The sequence below is a fragment of the Cucurbita moschata genome, unplaced genomic scaffold, assembly GCF_002738365.1.
Source record: "Cucurbita moschata cultivar Rifu unplaced genomic scaffold, Cmos_1.0 Cmo_Scf00009, whole genome shotgun sequence".
NCBI classification, from domain to species: Eukaryota; Viridiplantae; Streptophyta; class Magnoliopsida; order Cucurbitales; family Cucurbitaceae; genus Cucurbita; species Cucurbita moschata.
This window is the reverse complement of record NW_019268525.1, coordinates 5,651,253-5,673,664: the sequence shown is the minus strand read 5'-3', so window position 1 is coordinate 5,673,664 and position 22,412 is coordinate 5,651,253. Positions and strand designations below refer to the sequence as shown.

At 36.7% G+C, this 22,412-nt stretch overlaps 4 protein-coding genes across 7 annotated transcripts in view; 2 read left to right on the top strand and 2 right to left on the bottom strand.

The window, feature by feature from the left end:
* Positions 1–131: 131 nt before the first annotated feature.
* Positions 132–4,031, bottom strand: LOC111447132 (alpha,alpha-trehalose-phosphate synthase [UDP-forming] 6-like). Its single transcript, XM_023086145.1, has 3 exons — positions 1,692–4,031; positions 1,322–1,595; positions 132–658 (listed from the first exon to the last, which is right to left on the bottom strand). The coding sequence occupies exons 1-3, from the start codon at positions 3,686–3,688 to the stop codon at positions 353–355; spliced, it is 2,577 nt and encodes an 858-aa protein (XP_022941913.1). The 5' UTR covers positions 3,689–4,031; the 3' UTR covers positions 132–352.
* A 4,457-nt stretch (positions 4,032–8,488) lies between these two features.
* Positions 8,489–12,798, top strand: LOC111447707 (cyclin-SDS-like). Its single transcript, XM_023087004.1, has 7 exons — positions 8,489–9,587; positions 9,688–9,855; positions 10,644–10,810; positions 11,598–11,726; positions 11,890–12,070; positions 12,413–12,457; positions 12,575–12,798. Exons 1-7 carry the CDS (start codon positions 8,547–8,549, stop codon positions 12,602–12,604), a joined length of 1,761 nt encoding a protein of 586 aa, XP_022942772.1. The 5' UTR covers positions 8,489–8,546; the 3' UTR covers positions 12,605–12,798.
* A 474-nt stretch (positions 12,799–13,272) lies between these two features.
* LOC111447469 (binding partner of ACD11 1-like) lies at positions 13,273–18,641 on the bottom strand. Of its 4 annotated transcripts, XM_023086653.1 has the most exons (8): positions 18,370–18,641; positions 17,730–17,989; positions 17,087–17,239; positions 16,068–16,689; positions 14,514–14,617; positions 14,361–14,436; positions 14,188–14,271; positions 13,273–14,025 (listed from the first exon to the last, which is right to left on the bottom strand). In XM_023086653.1, exons 5-8 carry the CDS (start codon positions 14,615–14,617, stop codon positions 13,459–13,461), a joined length of 831 nt encoding a protein of 276 aa, XP_022942421.1. In that variant the 5' UTR covers positions 16,068–16,689; positions 17,087–17,239; positions 17,730–17,989; positions 18,370–18,641; the 3' UTR covers positions 13,273–13,458. The 4 variants fall into 4 exon arrangements, with proteins under 4 accessions (XP_022942421.1, XP_022942420.1, XP_022942422.1 ...); XM_023086652.1 differs by having other exon boundaries at positions 17,087–17,989; XM_023086654.1 differs by lacking the exons at positions 16,068–16,689; positions 17,087–17,239; positions 17,730–17,989; positions 18,370–18,641 and adding exons at positions 15,323–15,492; positions 15,683–15,861.
* Positions 18,642–18,760: 119 nt separating this feature from the next.
* Positions 18,761–22,412, top strand: part of LOC111447468 (tryptophan--tRNA ligase, cytoplasmic-like) — a 7,473-nt gene continuing 3,821 nt past the window's right edge. Inside the window, exons 1-8 of the mRNA XM_023086650.1 lie at positions 18,761–19,203; positions 19,285–19,404; positions 19,550–19,735; positions 19,961–20,012; positions 20,117–20,182; positions 21,332–21,418; positions 21,578–21,670; positions 22,061–22,141. Of these exons, the coding sequence (XP_022942418.1) occupies positions 18,974–19,203; positions 19,285–19,404; positions 19,550–19,735; positions 19,961–20,012; positions 20,117–20,182; positions 21,332–21,418; positions 21,578–21,670; positions 22,061–22,141 (915 nt within the window). The 5' untranslated portion in view covers positions 18,761–18,973. The remainder of the gene's footprint in view (positions 19,204–19,284; positions 19,405–19,549; positions 19,736–19,960; positions 20,013–20,116; positions 20,183–21,331; positions 21,419–21,577; positions 21,671–22,060; positions 22,142–22,412) is intronic.

Sequence of the window (22,412 nt, the reverse complement as noted above, 5' to 3'; positions counted from 1 at the left end):
CCCCCCCCCCCCCCCCCCCCACGAGATCGACCTCAAACAAGGATGATGAACCATGGCCAGGAGGCTGGTCATAGCTCAAAGCAAATTCACATTAAATATTATGCAAAGGTTTATAAACTGATATAATACACAATCCAAAAGAAAAAAATGAACCTGGAATTGAAGCAAATCCAGTCATTATATCACATCCAAATATATTTACATCTTTTACTAAATGAACCATAAAACAAAAATTTGTCTCAGTTTTTCCCCTTTTTACTTTCTTCCCATCGTGAAACCGCAGCAATATGTACACTGTGATGTGGAAATAAGATTAAAATTGAATGACATTGACAAATGCAAAAGTTGAGGCTCATGCACCTTGTGATGGATAAAGCGTGCCGTTTTGCCTCGACACCGTAGCCAAACCGTGCATCAACCTTGCAATTTCTGATGGATCGTCGAGGTAATACTTGGCTTTGCTCGGTTTTCTCCCCACTGTACATGCAAAAATTTCAGCTCGAGGCAAGATCAATGGGCCTTCCATGGAACTCGAAATCACCTTGAACATGTCTTCGTCTGATCTGTCATCACCGATGCATAGAACAAAATCTGCAGGGGTCCCCTTCTCTTGCATTGCGGAGAGAAGTCGTTTAGCTACAAGACCCTTGCTAACACCCTGCAATTATAAAACCGAACATCAGATTCACCCACATCGTTAAGGTTGATAAGAAAAAGGAAATGCCAGATGATATAATAGTATATGGATGCCTTAATCATCATCACATTGCTTTTTTCAGGATCTGCACAAAAAAAGAAACAGTCGAACACCAGGCGATGTGCCAGTGAAAAGGCTAAGCTCCGAAGGGGGTGGATACGATGCGGTGTGCCAACAAGGACGCTGAGCCCTGAAGGGGGGTCCCACATGGATTGGAGAAGGGAACGAGTGTCAGCGTCCTCGGGTCCCAAAGGGAGGTGGATTGTGAGATCCCACGTCGGTTGGAGAGGAGAATGAAGCATTTTTTATAAAGGGGTGTGGGAACCTTCCTAAGGTGACACGTTATGAAAACCTTGAGGGGAAACCCGAAAGGGAAAAACCCAAAGAGGACAATATCAGCTAGCGGTGGGCTAGGGCTATTACATTTTCATTCGAACCGTATTACCCGAGTCAAATATCAGATGCTTCGAGAGGAAAGGATTCCAAGTTCATAGAAGTGGGGGGATGATGAACAAAGCCAATCAATCCTTAGTTGTAGCCTTAAAGTCATATTCAGTAATCAAACAGACCATGAAGCTCAGAAACAATTTAAATTTTTAAAGATGAGGGCCAATGAGGTTGAACCTGTGGTTTAACTTCCACAATATTTTGACCACTCTTGACTGTAACTGGTTCATTGGCTAGGACACTTTCGAGATGATCGAAGAGCTCCTTAGCTTGACACGAACCAAAATCTGGATCTGCATCTTCGTAACACCATCCAAGCGCAGTTTCTCGATCTTCGATTGTCGAACCATCGGTTGTTTCGGTGTAGAGTTTCATAACGGGCTGCACGATCTGCTTCCAATAGCAATCTGCAACTGGTAAACTGGTTTCCCATTCCTCATCCTGCTTCATCCTAAAAGAAGAAAACAATTCCCTTAATTTTGCCATATACAATAAGACAATCAACAAAACAGTATAGACGAAGCGTATTCATCATGTGATAATTCACCTAATAAAGTATCCGTGCTCGGCAGCAATGCCGAGATTTTCACAAGGGCCGAACCATTCGGCAAGTTTCTTTCGGCTTTTTGCACTCACAATGAATACCATATTGTTCTTATCTCGACACAAGGTATTAAGCGTTTCGAGGCATTTTGAAGTAGGACTCTTATCAATCGAAGCTTGAGGCATTAATGTACCATCATAGTCCAAAAGAATAGCTCGAGATTTCGTCCTCTTATAAGTCGAAAATATGTGTTCCAATGCCAGCTTCCTGAAGTTCGGATCAAGAGCCACAACTCTAAAACTTAAACCGAACCCAATACCCCAACATCTCTGCCTCACATGATCCCGACAAGCCCTCTCCAAATCTAGTAGGAAACTTCGAGCCCAATACCCAACATCGTGCGTGCTCACATATCTAAAATGCTTCTCATGGCGGAGCTGCTTTTCGGCGTCTTCCATCTCTAATGCACATTCCATTGCATCAGCTACAGCATCAATATTCCACGGATTAACTCGAATTGCTCCGCTTAAGGACGGAGAGCACCCAATGAATTCAGATATAACCAACATACTCTTCTTCAGAGCTGATGATTCACACCCCAAGAGCTTATCTAACTTATCGTTCCCTTGGCGGCTGACAATATACTCATATGGAATGAGATTCATACCGTCCCGAACTGCAGTGACCAAACAACATTCGGCAACGGTATAATATGCAACTCTCTCATAGAATTTCAGTGGCTCCTCAATCAACATAACTGGCTCGTACCCCGGTTTCCCAAACGTGTCGTTAATCCGCTTAACAGCTGCCTTCGTCTCATCCTGAACTTCTTTCACATCTTTCCCTCGGCCTCTCGCAGGATTGGCAATCTGCACCAATACTACTTTCCCCTGCCATTCAGGGTGTGTGATCAACAACTGCTCCATAGCCAAAAGCTTCAAACTAATACCCTTAAATATGTCCATATCGTCAACACCGAGCAACATTATCCTATCTCGATCACGAAACTGTTCGATAAGCTCTGCAACCTTCTCCTCTGTCTTCTGAAGGCTCAAAACAGATTGAAGTTGACCCATATGAATCCCAACAGGAAGGATCTTAATACTAATGGTTCGACCATAATACTCTATCCCAATATAACCCCGTTTCGACTCGTACCTTAGACCAAGCATCCTACTACAACAAGAAAGAAAATGCCTAGCATAATCAAATGTATGAAACCCTATCAAATCCGAATTCAGGAGCGCTCGTAAGAGCTCCTCCCGAATCGGTAGTGTTCGATATATCTCAGACGACGGGAACGGACTATGCAGAAAGAATCCAAGCTTGACTCTATTGAATCTCTTCCTAAGAAAAGTAGGCAACACCATGAGATGATAATCATGAATCCAAACAAAATCATCCTCAGGATTGATCACTTCCATGATCCTATCAGCAAAGATCTTATTCACAGAAACATAAGCCTGCCACAGCGGTCGGTTAAACCGACCGCCGAGGTCAGGCGACAGAGGCAACATGTAATGAAACAGAGGCCATAGCTGTTGCTTACAGAAGCCATGATAGTAACTAGTGTAAAGCTCTTGAGTCAGAAACGTTGGTACACATTTAAATGTTTCTAAGAGTATTTGAGATACCTCATCTTGTTCATTTACCTGAATATCTTCCTTGAGACAACCCACATAAAACACCTCAAAATCATCATCACCCAACCCATCTTTCAGCTGCAGGAGAAGGGAATTTTCATCCCAGCTGAAAATCCAGCCGCCGCCTGATTTCCGCTGAGCTCTGATGGGGAGCTCATTGGCTACAATGATAATCCGGTCACGAAGGGCGGAGGAGGACGACGGCTCCGATGAGACGCTCTCTGGTCGATCGTCATCGATGTCGGAGATTAAACCGGCGACAGTCATAATCCGAGGGATTTGGCGGTTCATACGGCCGAAAGACGGCGATTCTCCGGTGGCGAGTTCAAGTAAATTGGAATACGACCTTGAAACCATTGATTTGTGGATGGGATTTTTCTATCAATCCATGAAACAAAGGGAAATGGGTATTTGAAAAAACACTTGAAAAACAAGAAAAAAAAACGATTGAAATCGAACCAGAATCGAAAACCCAGAGAAGAAGGAAGAACACAGAAACAAACACTCCCTCTCTGTATTGAACTGAAAATGAAAAATCCAGAGAGACCCAGAAGAAGCAAGGCAAAAGATATCCAAATTTCAACTTTTTTTTAAAATAATTTTCCAATTTGGAGACGAATTACAGAAGAAAAACAAAGGAAAAAAGTACGGTCAAGTGGTTGGAAGAAGCATATTCTGAATTCAGTGACGCATAAGAGGAGAGAGATAGATGGAAGGAGAATGATCAAAATCGGACGGTGGAGAATTAAAGGAAATTAGGTTATAATGGTACATATGAGTAGCACTGGATAATTTCCCCTAACTCCCTCGCTCTTTGTTCTTATCCGTTTCTTTTTCTCTCTCTCTTCTTGCGCCGTTGGTGAGTCCGTCAGTGCCATTGTTCTATAATATTTAAATTTAAGTTTTTAGAAATTAGTTTAAATATTATATTATATTATATTTTTTTAATAAAAATATATTAAAAATGAAATTATGACATTTTTTTAAATGGAAAATTCCACGTAATGATGGGGAATTACGTGGCGAAATGTGAACGCTCGGTTAGAGAGAGAAGTCTGTCTCTCTCAACTCTGTTCTGCTCGGTTTTTGTGGGTTTTCACGAAATTCTTTGACGTGTCACTCCCGGTCGGTCGGTCGGATTATTTCCTTTCAACTCAAAATATTCATATTAAATTATTACTATTATTATTATCATTATTATTATTAATCTTTTTATCTCTATATTTTACTTAAATTATAAGTTTACCACATTAATTCTCATTAGATTTTAATTCTATAATTCATAAGCGCCTAATTTTTTTAATAAATTACAATTTTATTTTTAAAGTTTGAACATTAAAATAATTTTGCCTCAAAATTTCAAAAAAAATAATTGACGATAAGACTTAGTTATATGTTGTAAGTCGTCGTTGTCGTCTTCTTGCTTGCATCACATATAACACCAATTTCAATTTTTCAAAACTCTCTTTCAAAATCTCTCTGTCCCATTTTTTAAACTTTCTTCTTGAATTGGGGCTAGAGACTCGAGTATACGTCGCTTGGTCACAGGCGATGCAAAAACGAATTGGCTAACTCACTTAAGTAAATTATTCGTACTTGAATGAATCAATACCACCTATTTTCTAGAAGGTTAAATTATTAATTTGTTAAAAATTTGAGGGCTAAAAAGTAATTTTGATATAATAATTTAAAACCATGAAAAATAATTGAAATAAACTAATTCGGTTTGTCTCTCATATGGCTCACATGGATGGGGTGAAAAAAATAATACTGAGAGGTAAAATATTAAAATAGAAAGATTAAAATAAAAACAAAAAAAAAAGTACATTCGAGATCTGGCTCCAGCTGGACGTCACGTTGACAGAATGAAAGGCCACGTATTCCATGTGGGCCCCTTAGTGAAGTGGGAAAATAATTATTAATAAAGGATAATGTATTTAATCCATCCGACAGGGCATTGTTTAGTAAAGTGGATAAGCAGGAAGCACAGAATGGTACACGTGGCAAGCTTTTTTAAAAAATAATTAAGAAAAATGAAAATTTGAGTGTTGGGATTTGGGAAATGGGAAATTTTGGAGAAATTTAAAAAAACGGAAAAAAAACAAAAAATTACAGCTGGCAGCAGCAGGCTTCTCAACTAAACCAGATAAGGTTTCGTGATTAAATAGGCAACCATTCTCTGTGCTGCCACCCTACCGTTATTATGCTGCCCCCTCAAGCCACAACGTGGGAAGCTAGCTTTGTCAACGTACTACTAACCCGAATGGTATCGGTTCAACAACTTTATAATGATCGTCAAAATCATGCCTTCTTATGCAAATGATCACGAGTAGAATAAAAACGAATATTTAACCTTGTTACTTGTTAAAAGACTTTAAATAGTAAAAGAATTTGTGTTAGCGTACTCGCTTTAAGAGCATTGAAAAATGCTTTCAAGAAGAGCGAGTGTCTTTAGCGAGCTCAATGGAACCAACAAAATCTTTGAAGCTCTCCATACCCATTATTGTCTCACTATTAGAATCACGACAAGGGATCTAATAACCACTTCACCATCAGGGACAACCATATCAGAATTAACCTTGAAAGATCCATGGGGGAGGAGACCACGTGTTAATGATAACGACAATCTTGCTTACTTCAACAAACTAAGAGAGCAAATCCACTATACGTTGAGCAGTTAATTAACGATCCATAGTTTACACTACATTCATCGCTCACCTAATGAAATCTAAAGACGTGGACGAATGATCAACAAAGACTAATAAATTACCACTATATCAAATTATTGCAATAATTAGAAAGAAAATTAAGATAAAATACATATATAAAAAAATAATAATAATAATTATTACATGGATAACATATTTTAAACAAAAGTCAAATTCAAGTATACTATAAAATACATTATGACAAAAGGCACGCTTTTGACTATAATTTTAAAAGAGAAGAATTTATGTCATTTTTTAAAAATACATTAAATTTACGCTGATTGGTGAAATTTCTATAAATTTCTTCAACTTGTATTTAGCATAAATTTTAAATAGTCCATTTTTGGTTGAATATGTTGTTTTCCATGCAAGTTGAAAAATGTGGTTAAATACAATAAAAATTGTTAAATAAAATTTATGGATTACAAAATAAAAATAAAAATATTTATAATAAATGCATGGAAGGTGGTAAAATAAAAGTCAAAGTCAACTACTTAAATAAAATATTCTCCTTAATTTCTTGCATATACTCCAACAATAATTAACATAAATCTTTATACTCTAATTTAATGCACTAAAAGATATTAAATACTTACCTTTTAAATTTTTTTTTTTGAATTTTCAATTTCGTCTCACATAAATATTTCTTATTAACTCTAATTTATAATTTATAATTTGGGTAGTAGCACAGTAGCATTTTTAATTAGTAAACGACTATAATATTCCTAAGTATAAAATAAAATAAAATAAAATAAAAACGGGCTTAAAATATTGAATTACATTTCTGTCCCTGCCACGTGGATACCAAATTCAGTACCAGTTTGGACTTAATGGACATTCAAACTTGGGCTGATGACTAAAATTGGGCTAAGATGTATTGGGGCTTTTCCCATAAATGTTTATTTATTAATTATTTCTCTTTTTGTTTTACTATAATCATTCATAATTTACGGCGTTTTTTTAAAGAAAAATTAATATACATATATATTTTAAATAATCAAATTGGTTTGGAATATTTTTTTATGGAATCACTTTAAATTAATTATGAATGATTTTAATCCAAATTATTTTTATATGAATATTTATAAACATATGCATTATATTCACGTATAAATAATAAACTCTGGGGATACCCTTTTCGTCATTCAATTTAATATGAGATAATACACAATAATCATGATTAAATAACCAACTAATTATCCAAATACTATTAATGAACCCATCATCCATAATAATAAATACTAGCATCATAAATCAAATATTTCAAATTTAATAACCAAATAATATCCAAAAGCAGGCTAGAGTTAAAAATTGATTTAAAATAATAATTATAATAAAGAAACTCAGAAAATTTCTATTCAATAAAAAATAATGATAAAATAAACATGCATGATCCCGTATAAAATCATGGTTTTGTAGAGTGATGTATAATAAACTTTCAAGATATTATGACATACATACTTTTCGAAGCTGACATACATAATCATAACATTTTAATCACGGTACCTCATAAATTAAATTTTTGGTGCCTCGATACTCAGACACATAGTCATACCATCATGGTTAAGAGATTTTGCACGCATAGAGGTACGATATATCAAATAAAATAAACATGGTCATATCAATCGAATAACACGCAGTAAATAGACACAAAATCCATGTTAGATGTATGACATAATAATTTCAGTCAATTAGCTCGTATGTGTTCCAAAAGTGAGTCTCGGTGCTCCTAATCTTGTTTTGACCAAACATTCCTAGGTTTAGCTTCATGTAATTTGATTTTAGCTACAATACTCTACTCATTCATAAAATCGAATAGAGCCTATTCGTAGGGTTAATATCACTTAACTATCCCAAAACTAATTCTAAATAGTGCTAAAAATATTTAGTTCTCCAAAAAAAATAGTTATACAATTTTGAAATAGGCAAGTATGGTACAACGAAGCAAAAAACAAAAATTTAAGTTATCTAAGTTGCCAGAAGCTGAGGGAGTCGAGTCCAGCCACTTGGAGCCGCATGTTGGGAACTGAGCCAAGACGCGAGTCACAGTTGAAAAGGATCAACTGGGTAGAGCCTCGTACACGTCGTTGAGTGGTTGCATGAATTCTAGGGAGTCGTTGAAATTCAAACAATTGCTACAAACTAAACGGTAACATAGTAAAAAAAAAAGTTTGTGGTAAAAATTGATATATTTAAAATTTATTTATTTTAATTGATTAATGAGTTAGATAATTTTATATATTTAAATTATTATCGAGAATTAATTAATTGTGTTTAAATAATGAGCAATGTCCGTCTAAGGCATAGCCCTGTCGTAATAGGTCCGTACGGAAAAGGGAGGGAGGAGGAAAACGCGCGTGGGAGGGTGATTCAGTGATAGTGATATATAATTCTTAGATAAACAGGAGGCGGGAGGAAGTATAGACTCACGTCCAATTTCACATTTCTCTTTCGCTTCCTAACTTCCATAACTGCTCTGCTTCTATCACCAAACTCATCACCGCACCATGAAGTCCAAAACGCGAAGGTCCAACCTCCAATCTCCGTCTCCGCCCAAGAAGAGGCTTCGGTCTCAGCTTCCACGCCGCAGGCGGGATCCGATTTCTCCTTTTTTCTGCTCGCCGGACTCCAGCTCTGGCTCCTTCCACGGAGGAGGACCTGAGGTTACTACCAAACTCGACGCGGTTTTTGGATTCCAGCGTGGTACTGCGGGTTCGAGGAAGAGACGATTCGGTTCCATTGGTGGCGATCTTCAAGTCGATTTGAATTTGGATGCAGCTTCGAATGGAGTGTCCAGAGATTGCTTGCAGGAGGAGTGCGAGGTTAGGAAGAGTAATGTGGAAGTGTCTGAATCGTCTTGCGTGGAGTCGAATTCTGGAGTCGATTTTGGTGTTGTTGGACCGAGTAACTCCAGGTTGAAGAGTAGGAGAGAGTTTAGGAGAACTATTGACCAAAACAAAGATCCAGCGGACAATGGAGTTCTGGAGTTCCAATTCACTGAGGCTGATGTCTCGTCGAAGCTTTGTGGAAAGGGAGCTGTGCCGTCCAATCCTTGTGTACAGTCTTGTGCTGAATCTATCCTCGAGAGCGTCTGTTCCTTCGAAGAGAAAGGACTAGAGGTTGAAGAAAACGGACTATGGGACTTTCAGTTACAAGAGATACCGAGGAATGAGATCAATGAAACTTTCACTGTTTCGAAGTCGGATTCCACGATAGAACAGTGGCCTAACAGCTTGAAGTTTGAATCGGATCTTGCTTGCACAGAGCAGTTCTCTTACGAGGATGTTTCGGAATACTCTAGCCAGGCCTTGTCCGAGCTTCGGTCAACTATTCTATTGGAGACGTCTGATACGGACTGCTCAGATTACACTCCTTCAATTTTCTTGGAATCCGGAAGCGAATTTTCAGAAAAATCAAACGACGACGCAACTCCTTCATCAACATTCAGCATGCTGGTGCAGTACAGGCGCGACTTTCTAAGATCAAGTGCCTCTCAAGACATTAGAACTGGCACATCTATTGAAGAAGAGAAAGTAGATCAATCTACGGTAATTCTCTATTTTCATGCTTCCTTGGCGTTTCATCAGCAACAAACCTGCAGCAAATCAAACAACTTATATTGTTTTTATTTAATTGATTTGAACTTAGATTTTGAGATTCGAAGAATTGGACAATGAAGAAGCCTATCGAATGATCAGAAATAGAGAAAGACGCCAATTGATTATTCGCGACTACGGAGAAGAGTACCGGTCGTCGACGGATTATGGCGATCTCATTCTCCAGGAACGGTCAAATATGGTCCAATGGATAGTTGAGGTAAGTCCTTGATTTGAACCACTGTGTTTCTCTCAATAGTTCCAGAATTAGCATGAGATATTGCACCGGCCTTCCATTTTCATCGTTAATAGCTTCTGTATTCTGAGACATTGGGACTGCATAGCGTTTGAGACACCCTGTCATATTTCAATTTGAACTTTATCCAACATTGTACTTTTCTGGTATCGACTATTTCATCGGTGTTTTCTGGAAATTTCTCATCTGGCTTTAGAAAAATACGTCAAATCTGATATCCTTATGTGTATGAATTTCACGTTATCGACTTCAAAATTTACAACATTCTCTGTTTACCATCTCGTGTGATTGTATGTAATCAGGCACTATCTCCCTCTTAGTTTAAATGTAACTGTAATTTACTATCGAAAATTACAAAGTCATTAATATGTTCATGATTTTGCTCCTGTTTCATCAAGTTGTTATAAGCTCTTTCTAACGAATTAGGCCTGCCACGCGCCCATTGCATCTGGCATCTTGAATCAGCCAAGTTTAACCGACTTTTCTTTTCATTTGTTACTTCTGCTTGGATACATTAGCTGTTTATTTTTATCTTAATAATAGTATAAACATTTATAACAGCGAGATTTGCGCTCATTACGGAGAATGTTGGGATTTTGTTAGGAATTCACCAAGGCAGTTTCATTTTCATCATCTGTTATAGTTCACGAAATACATTCTTTATAATCTGTTAATTCCTTTTCATGCGGTAAGACTTGTCATCAATCAGTTGGGTCAAACCTTTTTTTTTTTTTTTTTTCCGAATTATGTAGAGATCGAGAGATACCAAACTTCATCAGGAGACGACATTTTTAGGAGTTACCCTCCTGGACCAGATTCTGAGCAAAGGATTCTTCAGAGCTGGAAGCCACCTCCAAATTCTGGGCATTGCATGTCTAACTTTGGCTACTAGAATCGAAGAAAATCAGTCATACAGCTGGTGACTTCTTTTTTCTCTCGTCTATCAATGTGCATCTACTATAACTTCGTTACTCTATATATGATGAAGATTGCTTGGAAACAAATTATATGTCGGTCTTCTTGCTTTGGTTCAAGGGTGGTAAATAGTATTAGAAATGATAATCAGAAAACAATGTATATAAGTAATTGAAACTATCTAGTAGTCTTGAATGTCTTGGAAACAAATTATATGTCGGTCTTCTTGCTTTGGTTCAAGGGTGGTAAATAGTATTAGAAATGATAATCAGAAAACAATGTATATAAGTAATTGAATCTATCTAATAGTCTTGAATGTTCTTGTTCGTAAGTTCAAATTGCCGGGCCTGAAAGCTTTGCGTTCACATGGACAAAAGAATGTTTGTCACATTGTGAATATACCGTGGTCAATATTTTAGCAGATGTAACAAATAATAGCCGAACTTATTGTCGATACACAGTTCTTAAGTTAACAACTCATGTGCACAGAAGAGACCCAAGACCCACCAATAAAATGCTTATCTAACCATCAATACATTGAGGCTGCTCTAAGTCGAGTCATATGCGAATCAGCTTTATAACAATTCTATTCTTCTCTTTTCTGTAAACTTCCTTTTATCCAATCTTCGTTTAGCGTTGACTTGTACTTTACATGCAAAAAGTTAAATCATCGTCTGTCATTGAATAGAGCCTTGAGAATTGAGAAGATATAATCTGGTGGGTCTCGAGCTTTGGTGGATCTATTTAAAAAGCGACGATAGTACTGATTGGTTTTATTTTCGGTATTTCAGGTTGCAGCAAAGGAATATTCGTGTAGGGAGCAACACGTATAGAAGATCTGAAGTTGTTGGTATGGAATGGCTAGTTGAAGAAGTTCTAAAGTTCCATTGTTTCCTGCCAACTGTCTACAACTTCTTGTGGTACATCTTCCTCAGACTAGCTTCACCATTTGTAGGACAAATTTTTTTCTCCCTCGTCCATCCACTGTTAATAAACTCCTTCCGCCCATTAACAATTTGAATCTACTACACATAACATGCTTTATTATTTCTTTTGACAATGGGTATTTGAAAATAATCTTAGGTTCTACCTGAAAGCTGCTGGAGCTGACACAGATTTGGAGAATCGAGCTAAGAACTTCGCAGTGCTTGTTCTGTCAGAGAAAGTCCAATTTTGTTATTTCCCTTCAACTATTGCAGCTGCGGTTGTCATCCTGGCGTCCCTAGGAGAAAAACAGGATGCACCAAGTCAACGAGTCATCGAGGTAAAAAATACAGACCTGCGAAAGAAAATTCATTCTTCATCAATATATTTACGTACTTGAATAATAATATAAATATGTATTTGAAAATCTAGAAGAAAATTTAAAGATTTACGAAAACAGCATAATCTAAATCCAATTAGATTCACATTATAATGTAAGGTACAATTATAAAGTTCATATACTATAAGAAAATTCATATACAATTATAAGTGTCCTGGAAATCTTTTGAGAACTACTACTGTTACTTTGCAATTTCTTTCATAACCTATGATAATTGAAATGACACTTACTTGACTTTATGTGTAACTATCTTATAACATTTGGAGCATTATCGTTTTGCAGACTCATATCAGAACAGAAAACGATGATCTGCATGAATGTATTGAGGTATATAACTAGTCAACTAGAAAAACTGATTTATTCTTGCATAAAACTTAATTCCTTGAATTCTCACTTATTAAGTCACTTGAGCAAAAGTTACTGATGCTGTATTAATTTGAACAGAGCTTGGAGTGGCTATTAAAGTTTTTATGATGGAAAGCATCATTTCCTAACAGCAAATAAGCAATTTCTGTTCCATTGACTTTGACATATTCTTCCTTCCTGACCACTTAAGACCAACCTGAACAGCTAGTGAAGGTCACTCTCTCAGGTAGGACATTCAATTCTCGTCTTCCATCACCTATGAATGAAAAATATGATGGATTGCAAAAATCTTCTTTGGTCAACTCGTCGAATAACTACTATTTTGCTTTCAAATTTTTATACGTGTATCTAGTCAAGTCTAAACCAGATCATCTACGTGTTCGAATTTTCCATCGGTGTCATTTGTGTACAGGTTGTATGTGTTTGATACTCAGAGCTATGACCCTATATTCTTACGGAAACAACAATTATGATGAGATTTTTAATACTTGAGCAATCAGAGTTAAATTGTAAACCATGGATGTCATTCCCAAAAATTCTTATTGCAGTTGCAATTGACAAATGAGCTAAGGCTTAGACGGAGATCATTTTGCCATCTTATTAGATTTGTGTTCGTCGTTTTATTGAAAAATCATTCCAAACAGGTCGTCCTAAGTCGGCTTTTGTAAAGTTTTTCTTTAAACAAGAGAGGAGATAAAAATACATATTCATCCTAAAATGGTAAGAAACTCGAGTATATAAATTATAGAAGTTAAATGAAACATTGTATAATCAAGTATTCAAAAAGTGAATTTTTCACTCAAAAGAACGTCATGACATTTCAACAGGAGCAGGTGTATAAAGAAGTAAACCCTGTAATTGGAGCACCTCTAGATGAAAATGTATATATCATACAGTTGATTGGGGAAAGCAATGTATTTCACAAGTGTAGGTTTTCATGCGTATGATTCACAACTTACTGTCTATCTATCAGCTGAATTAACTGGAACAATAGCAGGCTCCCCCGGTAAAGGCTCGTCGAGATGGAACTCGGCGAAGTTATTGATGATCCCGGTTCTTTCGTGGTATATACTCTCCTCTTTCTCCTCCTCGGCTTTCTCGACTTTTGCCTTTGTCATCTGGGTCACTTCCTCGGCAGCTTTTGTAACTGCAGTTACAGCATTTGAAAACCAAGCTGCTCCAGTTAACACGTAATAGTTGCTCATGAGCGCAGTCCCAGCGTTGCTTGCCTTCTGCTCGGCAACTGCTAGAGCGGATTTCGTCTTCTCCGTAACCTGGAACATTTCATCCATCTCCCTGACCTTTTCATTCACCACTGCTGTGCCTGCAGTTATTTTCTCAGTTATACCCATCTTCCTGTCAATGGAAGCGACAGTTGCAGAAGCGTTTGATGTCAATTGGAGTCGTTCGTCGAACGCTTTTGCCTTGTTGAGAGCATCCTTCCCCAAGATGAAGCCTTTTGCGAGCATTGTACTTACAACGTCTTCAGCCTGACTCGGAGCAATCCTGGTAGCAGTTTTCCTTTTATCCTTCAAAAGGTCATTAAGATTTTAAGTAAATAGTTTGCAATACCTCCTTGAAGACAAAGACGGCTACTTGATAATCAAGATTTCAAATCGAATAATGTAACTCGTTTATGTGCAGGAATTCAAGGGTCGACAACGAATGCATATACACGAGACGTTTATTACCAGGATTGATGACATTGCTTCAGGTGGAAGATGGTAATTCTCAACCAGAGTAATTGATACAAATAGATCACCAATTTTTGCACCCTAAGAGAAGAGATTAAGAGAGAAAGGTTCACAAAAACTAACATAAATTATAGAAATAAAGAGACCAATGTGCCTAAAAAGGAACATACAGTTAAAAGTATTGCAGTATCTGCTCCTTGAGAATCCTCATATGTAACATAAGCAACCTGAGTATTTTCAGTTTCTCTACACAAAATAAAAACAATAATAATAATAATAATAATTCTCCAAACAAAACAAACAGATAGAATATAATCACTAACCTTTGCATTTCAACATAAAGGATTTGACCAGAGAATGAAAGGAATTCTTTGATATCTCTCTCAGAAGTAGCTTTTGAGATATTGCTGACCTTGACAGTTCTCATCTACATAAGATTTTTTTTAAAAGAAAAAAAGAAAAAAACCCATTAAAAATAATTAAGAAATGCAAGTGTTCGAATGTACATTTATAATATCATTCCTTCTTCAAATTAATACCTAAACTTATGAATGACAGAATACACATATATATATGTGTATATATCAAATCTCACAATGCCAACGAGAACGCTGGGCCCTAGAGGGATGGATTGTGGGATCTCATGTCGATTACAGAGGGGAACGAAGCATTTTTTATAAGGGCATGGAAACCTCTCCTAGTAGAGGTATTTTAAAAATCTCGAGGAAAAGCTCGAAAGGGAAAACACAAAAAGAACAATGTCGGCTAGCTGTAGGCGAACTATTACAAACTTAGTAGATAAGACTATCATTTATCTTCTCAAAAGTTGATACTTCTACCCTCCACACCCCTACAATTTTTGTACGAAAAACTAGTATTTAAATTTTTTTAAAAGGCAGCACTAGTTAGAGAATTAACATTCTAATAATTGTTGAGCTTCATCATACTTATCAAGTTTTTGGATTTAGTAGTGAACAGTACTTAGTGTTGACTCCGTTGAGTTCATCATCAAAGTGAAAAGAAAGAACTAGGGTGAGATTCAGGTAGCTGGTTTCAGAAATAGAAAATTAAGAACCAAAAACAAAAAGGATTTAGCAGTGAATTCACCATGCTAATTTTCACTTCACTCAACCTTTTTGAGAAGAAACTGAAAACAAAAGTTGGGATTGAAGCAGCTGATTTGAGAGGAAGGAAGGGACGAAGAGACTGTTTTGTTGATAAATTCAAAATTTGGGGGAGAAAAATCAGTGGAATTCTGTCGGCAACCAATCAGAATCAGAGGTCATTGTAGAAGCCAGAGACCTTGAAAATCAAAATCAAAATCAAAATTAGAAAGAAAAACAAAACCCTAGTTCCACATTACAACTACAATTCCCCAAATCGCCATTACCCATCAGAAACAAAAAAACAATTACTAAACATAAATGCGGCAGATCTGCATCAAAGATTCACAGATAACAGAAGAACAAGATGATGATGAAGAAGAACTCACCGACATTTCTGAAAGGTAAAAGAATGGTTGAGAAGGGAATTAGAGATAGCGGAAGATGATAGGTTGATGAGATCAAGCGGCGGGGAGAAGAGGAGAAGAAGAGAAGAAGAGAAGAGACGAAATTCTTGTAGGGAAGAGCCTTTTTTTTTGGGCTCTAGCGGAGGCGGGACCAAATTTGACTGTACCAAATCACTGAGCCACTCATTGATAAAATAGAAAATTATCCAAATTTCAACCGAAGTAAAGGTGATAATTATTTAATATATAAAATAAAAATATTTCTCTATTTTTGTTGTTTTTATTTAAATTGGTTTAACATAGCACTACCAATTAATTTGAACATTGTTAAATTGATTAAAATACTTAATTTTAATTTAGAGGTTACCTCCTCCCATCATCGCTGCGTGCATAAACACCTCCATTACCTCCTCCCATCATCGCTGCGTGCATAAACACCTCCATCCTTCCCACGTCGCCATCGTCGGTAGCGGCCAAGACTCGCCATGGACGAGGCAAAGAATTAGTGTAAAAGAATATATGTTAATATCAGCTTTGTCAACCAACTAATCTTGTCAAAACTTGAAAAAGAAATTTAAAAAACCATGCAGCAGCAAAGAGATCTACAATTCTGGCTTTTATATTGATGATTTCATTTCGCTACTAGACATTCTATGAAATATACGAGTCAAGGTAAATAAAAATTAAGAAGCATACCATTTGAGAGCCACAAGGAAGTTAAAAAGGAGATGAAAATGTTGCATCTTATCTTCTTGTCAAAAAAATGGACACCTGCGAGGGATGCCTTTCCTTCTGCGTTTTCTTGGCCTTGAAGATGAAGAGGTAGCTTGGGTCTCTTCTGTGGACTCTGCAACTGATATGGTTGATTCCAATTCCCATGCTTCTGTTTCTGGGCTGCTTTTTTCCTTGAATGATAAGTAAATGGATTCCGGGCTCGGATATATGATGGTTCCAATGATCTGTTCCTTGAACTTTGAGTTCACAGAAACCTGATGTTTTTACAGCATTTGAATTGTTAACAATCTGTGTGTGATGCAGTAATAAAATTGTTTAGAATATTGTCGGGCCGCGCCGTCAACCTCACGATTTTTAAAACGCGTCTCTTAGAGAGAGGTTTCTACACTCTTATAAAGAATGTTTCATTCCTTTCTTCAATCGACGAGGGATCTTACAATCCACCCGCTTGTGAGCCCAGCGGCACACTACTCGGGGACTGATTTTGATATTATTTGTAACAGTCTAAGCTTACTATTAGCAGATATTGTCAGATTTGACTCGTTATGTACAGGCGTCGGTCTCACAGTTTTTAAAACCCGCCTGCTAGGAAGAATTTTATATGCTCTTGTAAGGTCCAACTGATGTGGATAAGGTTCATATGTTTCTAACCTTGCAAGCGATGGAACAGAAGGGATGAGGATCATTTACACTTCTGCCACAATCTTCACAAAAATCACCAAACTTCCGCTTTGGTGATTTGGTGTCGACGGGTTGACCACGGGAGTTTAGATGAACAGCTATTTCACCATTGACTCGATATGACTGCAGAATCAAGCAATTGGGGGCTTCAAGTTAGGGGGCATAGAGATGGATTCATAGAACAAAGGCAAACTTTTACAAAACAAACCAAAAAACAACTCGATAGCAAACAAACTTTATTCCTATTACTAAAACTGGTATCGGACAGGAATCAAAGTATCAAATTGTATATTCATCCATTCAAACTGGCAAGGATCAAAATCAGGCTGGTGAGATTTCCTCAAGAACATATCATTTTCGATTCAAGAATTACTAGTGCTTAAAAACCAGATAATTTGGCTAACAAATTTAAAAACTATCTGTTTGAATGAAAAAAGGAAAACCTATCTCTAAAGTCGATGATTTCAACAACATAAGCAAAAAGATCAGCAACAAACAGATGGAATTCAGGCATCTTTTCTATCAAAGACAATTATAGTCGGAAAGTTGCTCGGCACTCGCACACGTCGCAAGGCCCAGACACGGGAGGCACAAGGGAAAGAATGTATTATACCTGAATCTCTGCACAGCAAAAGTGATTCTTCATTACCTGAACGCGCACAACATCATGATAGGAATATCTCCAGATACGAACCTGCCCATGAAGATTACGGACTGTACAATTCGTGCAGAAGCTAACACTACAATCAATGCAGAATTTATATGTCTGGAGACTAGGATGAAGATTGCAAGGAGTGAAGAATTTTGTATTCAAAAGCGTATCAAGACAGTCCGTTTCCATTTGCTTCACTAAAAAACTCGCATAATTATAACCTACAAAATCACAAAAAAATCTATCCACTCCGTAAAATTTCAATCATCCTCCTTCACGGAAGAGAAAAAAAACATTTGATTCTTGAAAAAACTGCTTTCAAATTCAGAGTCGAACTTTTAAATTTAACGGCCAGTCAATTAACCGAGCTCGAATTGAAATACACTAAACGATATAATAATCAATCGCAGAAGTGGAGTGATTCAAAAATCAAAAATAGCAATCGCGGAACCCGAACAGACGCTAAAAAGTAATCGAAAAAATCTTCCCAAGAAGCAGTAAGCAAGTGGATTCAATATTCATTATCGTGAAAGAATCAAACAAAAATAAAACAAAGGAGTTCAAAAAATACACAATCACTTGAAAGTACTAAAATCCTTACAGATTCTTCCGATTGGAGAGCGAACAGAATGACTGAAACCAGTACAAGAACGCAGAAGAAGCAGCGGATAAATTGGATTAAGCTCTGCAACTGGAGGAAGAACGAAAAGAAAGACGAAGATTAAACTGAAAATGGAAACAGTATTCTTTACGATATTCGTTCCTCTTGTTTGATAAACGAACATCTTTTGGGAGTGTTTGTATAAATATGTGCGCAATCATTAGACGGAGAGAGTCCGGCTACGATCAGCATGAAGGTGAAGGCATGCTGACCGTTGGATTGCGCGCGCATCCGATGGCGAAGGGTAAAGCCTCTTTTTTTTTTTTTTTTTTTTTTAAATTTAATTTTAATCTGTATATATATACTAATCATGATATTGTCCCCTTTTGAGTCCAAAAAACCTAGAGCCCTGTTTTTCCAACACAAACAAAATCATGTTTATGGACCTTAGGAAGATTAATAACACTGCATAGAAGTATCAGAAGCTTCCAAATTCAGTGCCCCGCCCCCGCGCTTTTCCGGGGAGTATGAGAAGAGAAATCTACTAGGGCCAGAAGAATTTACACCGTAGAAGAAGCGGCGGCGGCGGTAAAACCAGCGGATTATGGAGAAGGCAGAGGCGGAGCGGAAGGTCGAGGAATCTGTGGAAGAAGATGATCAGGTGGTAAATCCATGGCAAGTTTCGGCTAAAGATGGGGGTAAAATCGACTACGACAAGCTAATTGACAAATTCGGATGCCAGAGGCTCCAGCAGTCTCTCGTCGATCGAGTCCAGCGGCTAACTTCTCGTCCTCCTCATGTCTTCCTCCGCCGTGGTGTCTTCTTTGCCCATCGGTTTATTTCTATCTCTCTCGACATTCTTTTTGCAGTTCCATTATTGCAGTAATTGAACTTAGCTTTGTTTCACTTTCTTAGGGATTTTGAAGAAATTTTGAATGTGTACGAGAGGGGAGAGAAGTTCTACTTGTATACAGGAAGAGGGCCTTCTTCTGAAGCATTGCATTTGGGGCATCTGGTTCCTTTTATGTTTACCAAGTGTGTTTCAGTTTCTTCTTACAGTGCATGCTTTGGCCTTAACATATTTATTTCAAGTGATTGTGCTTTAATTGAGTTTATGGATTAGGAGGTTCAAATTTTTGCTTTTTCACTATCTGAATATAGGCATTGGATGTTATTGTAGATATTTGCAAGATGCATTTAAGGTGCCCCTTGTGATACAACTCACTGACGATGAGAAGTGTATGTGGAAAAATCTATCTGTGGAAGAGTGCCAGAGACTTGCTCGTGAGAATGCCAAAGACATCATTGCTTGTGGTTTTGATATTTCGAAAACCTTTATCTTCTCCGATTTTGATTATGTTGGTGGGTGAGTATGATGGCGAACTCGTCGATTGTAAGAGAAGAAAAATCTAATAGTCATTTACTGGAACCGGCAGATCTTTCTGATTGTCTTACACATATTACTAGGAGTGATTTATATGCTTGCTACCTGGAGATGTTTTTAGTTTACAAATATATGTTTTTTGTTCGGTAAAAAAAATCCAAGTGATTAGACTTCCTAATTTGGTTTATTTTGGGATTTATTTCACAGTGCCTTCTATAAAAACATGGTGAAAGTAGCCAAATGTGTTACATACAACAAGGTACTCACTTATATTCTAATCATTTTTAATATTTTTCATTGTCAAGATTTCTTTATTGATATTGTTACTATTATTATGCTTATTGTGATGTGTTGGTCATGAAGGTTGTGGGTATTTTCGGGTTTACTGGTGAAGATCATATTGGAAAAGTTAGTTTCCCACCGGTGCAGGTATAAATGGCAACTTTTATTAGGAATAATGAATCTTTCTTATTGAAATTTATTTTGTGTCATTACATTAGTTTTATATCATATTGGGTTATATCCATTCTAATACATGATCCTAATTTTGTCACATGGATTTTGATCTAGTCTTTCAGATGAATTACTGACATTCATTCACGATCTTTGCACTCTCACACAATAGATGCATTCTTTATATTTAAGATTTTAAAAGAACTAATGTATCATTAACTTCTAAAAAATGAAACTTATTTTTCTCATTCTCAAAACTCCATTTCTATGAAGATCGAACTACAGTTTTATCAGTCTCTCTTCTTAAGAAGAAACAGCCTCGTATTAAATACGAAAGGTACAAAAAGAATGCCGACGACATCTTCTCTCAAGGGGTAAAGGAGATTGTGAGAATTACTCTTTTTGACCTCCGATTGTGAATACTTGTGTTAGTAGGGGTGTGTCACCTAGTTATAGTGAACCTGCCAGAAATGACGATTATGGATGACTTCCTACCATTGAAATTGGGAAATCTGGATCTAGTGTTGAGCATGTAGCGGTTGAGAAAACAAAGATTGATGACTGCCAATTGGAGAAATTTGTTACTTTTCTGTATCGTTCATTTTGATATAACAGTAGTTCTCTGATAGGGAGGGGGAGTAACCAGCCCTCTGGAATTAGCTGGGAAGTTATCTTTCTTGTACATTTTAATTGCTTCCATTTTGTAAGTTGTGTTCTGTGTTGATATCATAGCGCAAAGTAAGAAGTAGTGTTCTTACGTACTCCAATTAGCATATATTATAAGTATAATATGAATTCTACATAGAGAATGCCAAGGTGAAGCTATAAATCTCACGAAGTCAAAGAGCTCATTAAGTTACATTACGTTGAAGTTTGAATGGATTGGAACTTACCATAAATCACAAAAACCACATCGCTCTTTATAATATAAATCACAAACACAACCACCACACTCCGTGTACCATAAGTCACATAAACAACTAAAAATGGGAAATCACTTTTCTTTGATATCCATGATTATTTTCTCCCTCTGCATAATTATGACAATATCACTGCGTCTATAGAATTATTTGCAAGACTAATCTAATTCTCTTTTTCTTGCTTCATCACCCCACTCTGATGCAGGCAGTTCCTTCATTTCCGAGTTCATTCCCACATCTTTTCTCTGGCAAGGATGATCTTCGGTGCTTAATACCTTGTGCTATTGATCAGGTATCGTTGATTGTTTCTCCTAGCACAAGTTTTTGTGCACCTTATTAAATAGCGTGTACCACATTGCTCAGTCATATAGTCTGGGTTTTGTCTTTTATTTATTTGGTCCATGATTGAGATTTTCTCTATTTATATGAATTTTATTTATTGGTTCTCCAGGATCCTTATTTTCGAATGACAAGGGATGTAGCTCCTCGCTTAGGATATCATAAACCTGCATTGATTGAATCTTCTTTCTTTCCTGCCATGCAGGTAATACCACAATTCTTTGTTCAGTTACCACTCAATATCGATTAATTTATAGAATCTTTTCGAACTACAAAGGAAAAAATCATTTTAAATATGGTGGATACTTACTTGCCAGTGTAGATGGGCTTGGCTTAAACTTGTGTATGATTTTTATGGTTGCACGACTTTTATGTTAGCGTTATCATGTTTATAGCTTTTTTTTTGTTTTATTTATTTTACTTGTACCCTTTTATTTCTTCAAAAGTTCTGTACATACTACAAAAATTTGGTTCCCTAGTTTTATGTAGAACACGGCACCAGCAATTGTATGTGATAAGATCCCTGATCCTTCTCGTTTGTATAATTTGTGCATCGTGCAACTTGTTTCTTATTATCTCAGTATCTGATCTGCAGGGAGAGACAGGAAAGATGTCTGCAAGTGATCCTAATTCTGCCATATATGTGACTGATTCTGCAAAGGACATAAAAAACAAGGTTTAGTTTCGTTCTCTTATAATTGGTTTTCTATTGAGACTTGTGTGTGCCAAAGAATAGCTTAATCTGTCTCTGAAGCTTCAAGATGTGGTAACTGGGTCACATGTCCATGCTTTTTTTAAAAAAAGAAAAAAATTATTGGGATAAAACAATAATATAAACAATAATATATTTACACAAAGAACATGTTTGTAAGAAAAGTGGATAAGGCAAGCTCAAAAAAAAAAAAAAAAAAAAAAAAAAAAAAAAAAAAAAAAAAAAAAAAAAAAAA

What these genes read in the sequence shown, in the direction of transcription:
- LOC111447132 (XM_023086145.1), bottom strand. Translation starts at nt 3,688, where the DNA reads ATGGTTTCAAGGTCGTATTCCAATTTACTTGAACTCGCCACCGGAGAA. An exon ending in GAGCACGGATACTTTATTAG is followed by an intron (nt 1,596 to 1,691) that starts GTGAATTATCAC and finishes TTCTTCTTTTAG; the next exon opens with GATGAAGCAGGATGAGGAAT. An exon ending in TTGTGGAAGTTAAACCACAG is followed by an intron (nt 659 to 1,321) that starts GTTCAACCTCAT and finishes TTATAATTGCAG; the next exon opens with GGTGTTAGCAAGGGTCTTGT.
- LOC111447469 (XM_023086651.1), bottom strand. An exon ending in CTTTATGTTGAAATGCAAAG is followed by an intron (nt 14,437 to 14,513) that starts GTTAGTGATTAT and finishes TATTTTGTGTAG; the next exon opens with AGAAACTGAAAATACTCAGG. An exon ending in AAGCAATGTCATCAATCCTG is followed by an intron (nt 14,026 to 14,187) that starts GTAATAAACGTC and finishes GACCTTTTGAAG; the next exon opens with GATAAAAGGAAAACTGCTAC.
- LOC111447707 (XM_023087004.1), top strand. Translation starts at nt 8,547, where the DNA reads ATGAAGTCCAAAACGCGAAGGTCCAACCTCCAATCTCCGTCTCCGCCC. An exon ending in AGAAAGTAGATCAATCTACG is followed by an intron (nt 9,588 to 9,687) that starts GTAATTCTCTAT and finishes ATTTGAACTTAG; the next exon opens with ATTTTGAGATTCGAAGAATT. An exon ending in GAAAATCAGTCATACAGCTG is followed by an intron (nt 10,811 to 11,597) that starts GTGACTTCTTTT and finishes TCGGTATTTCAG; the next exon opens with GTTGCAGCAAAGGAATATTC.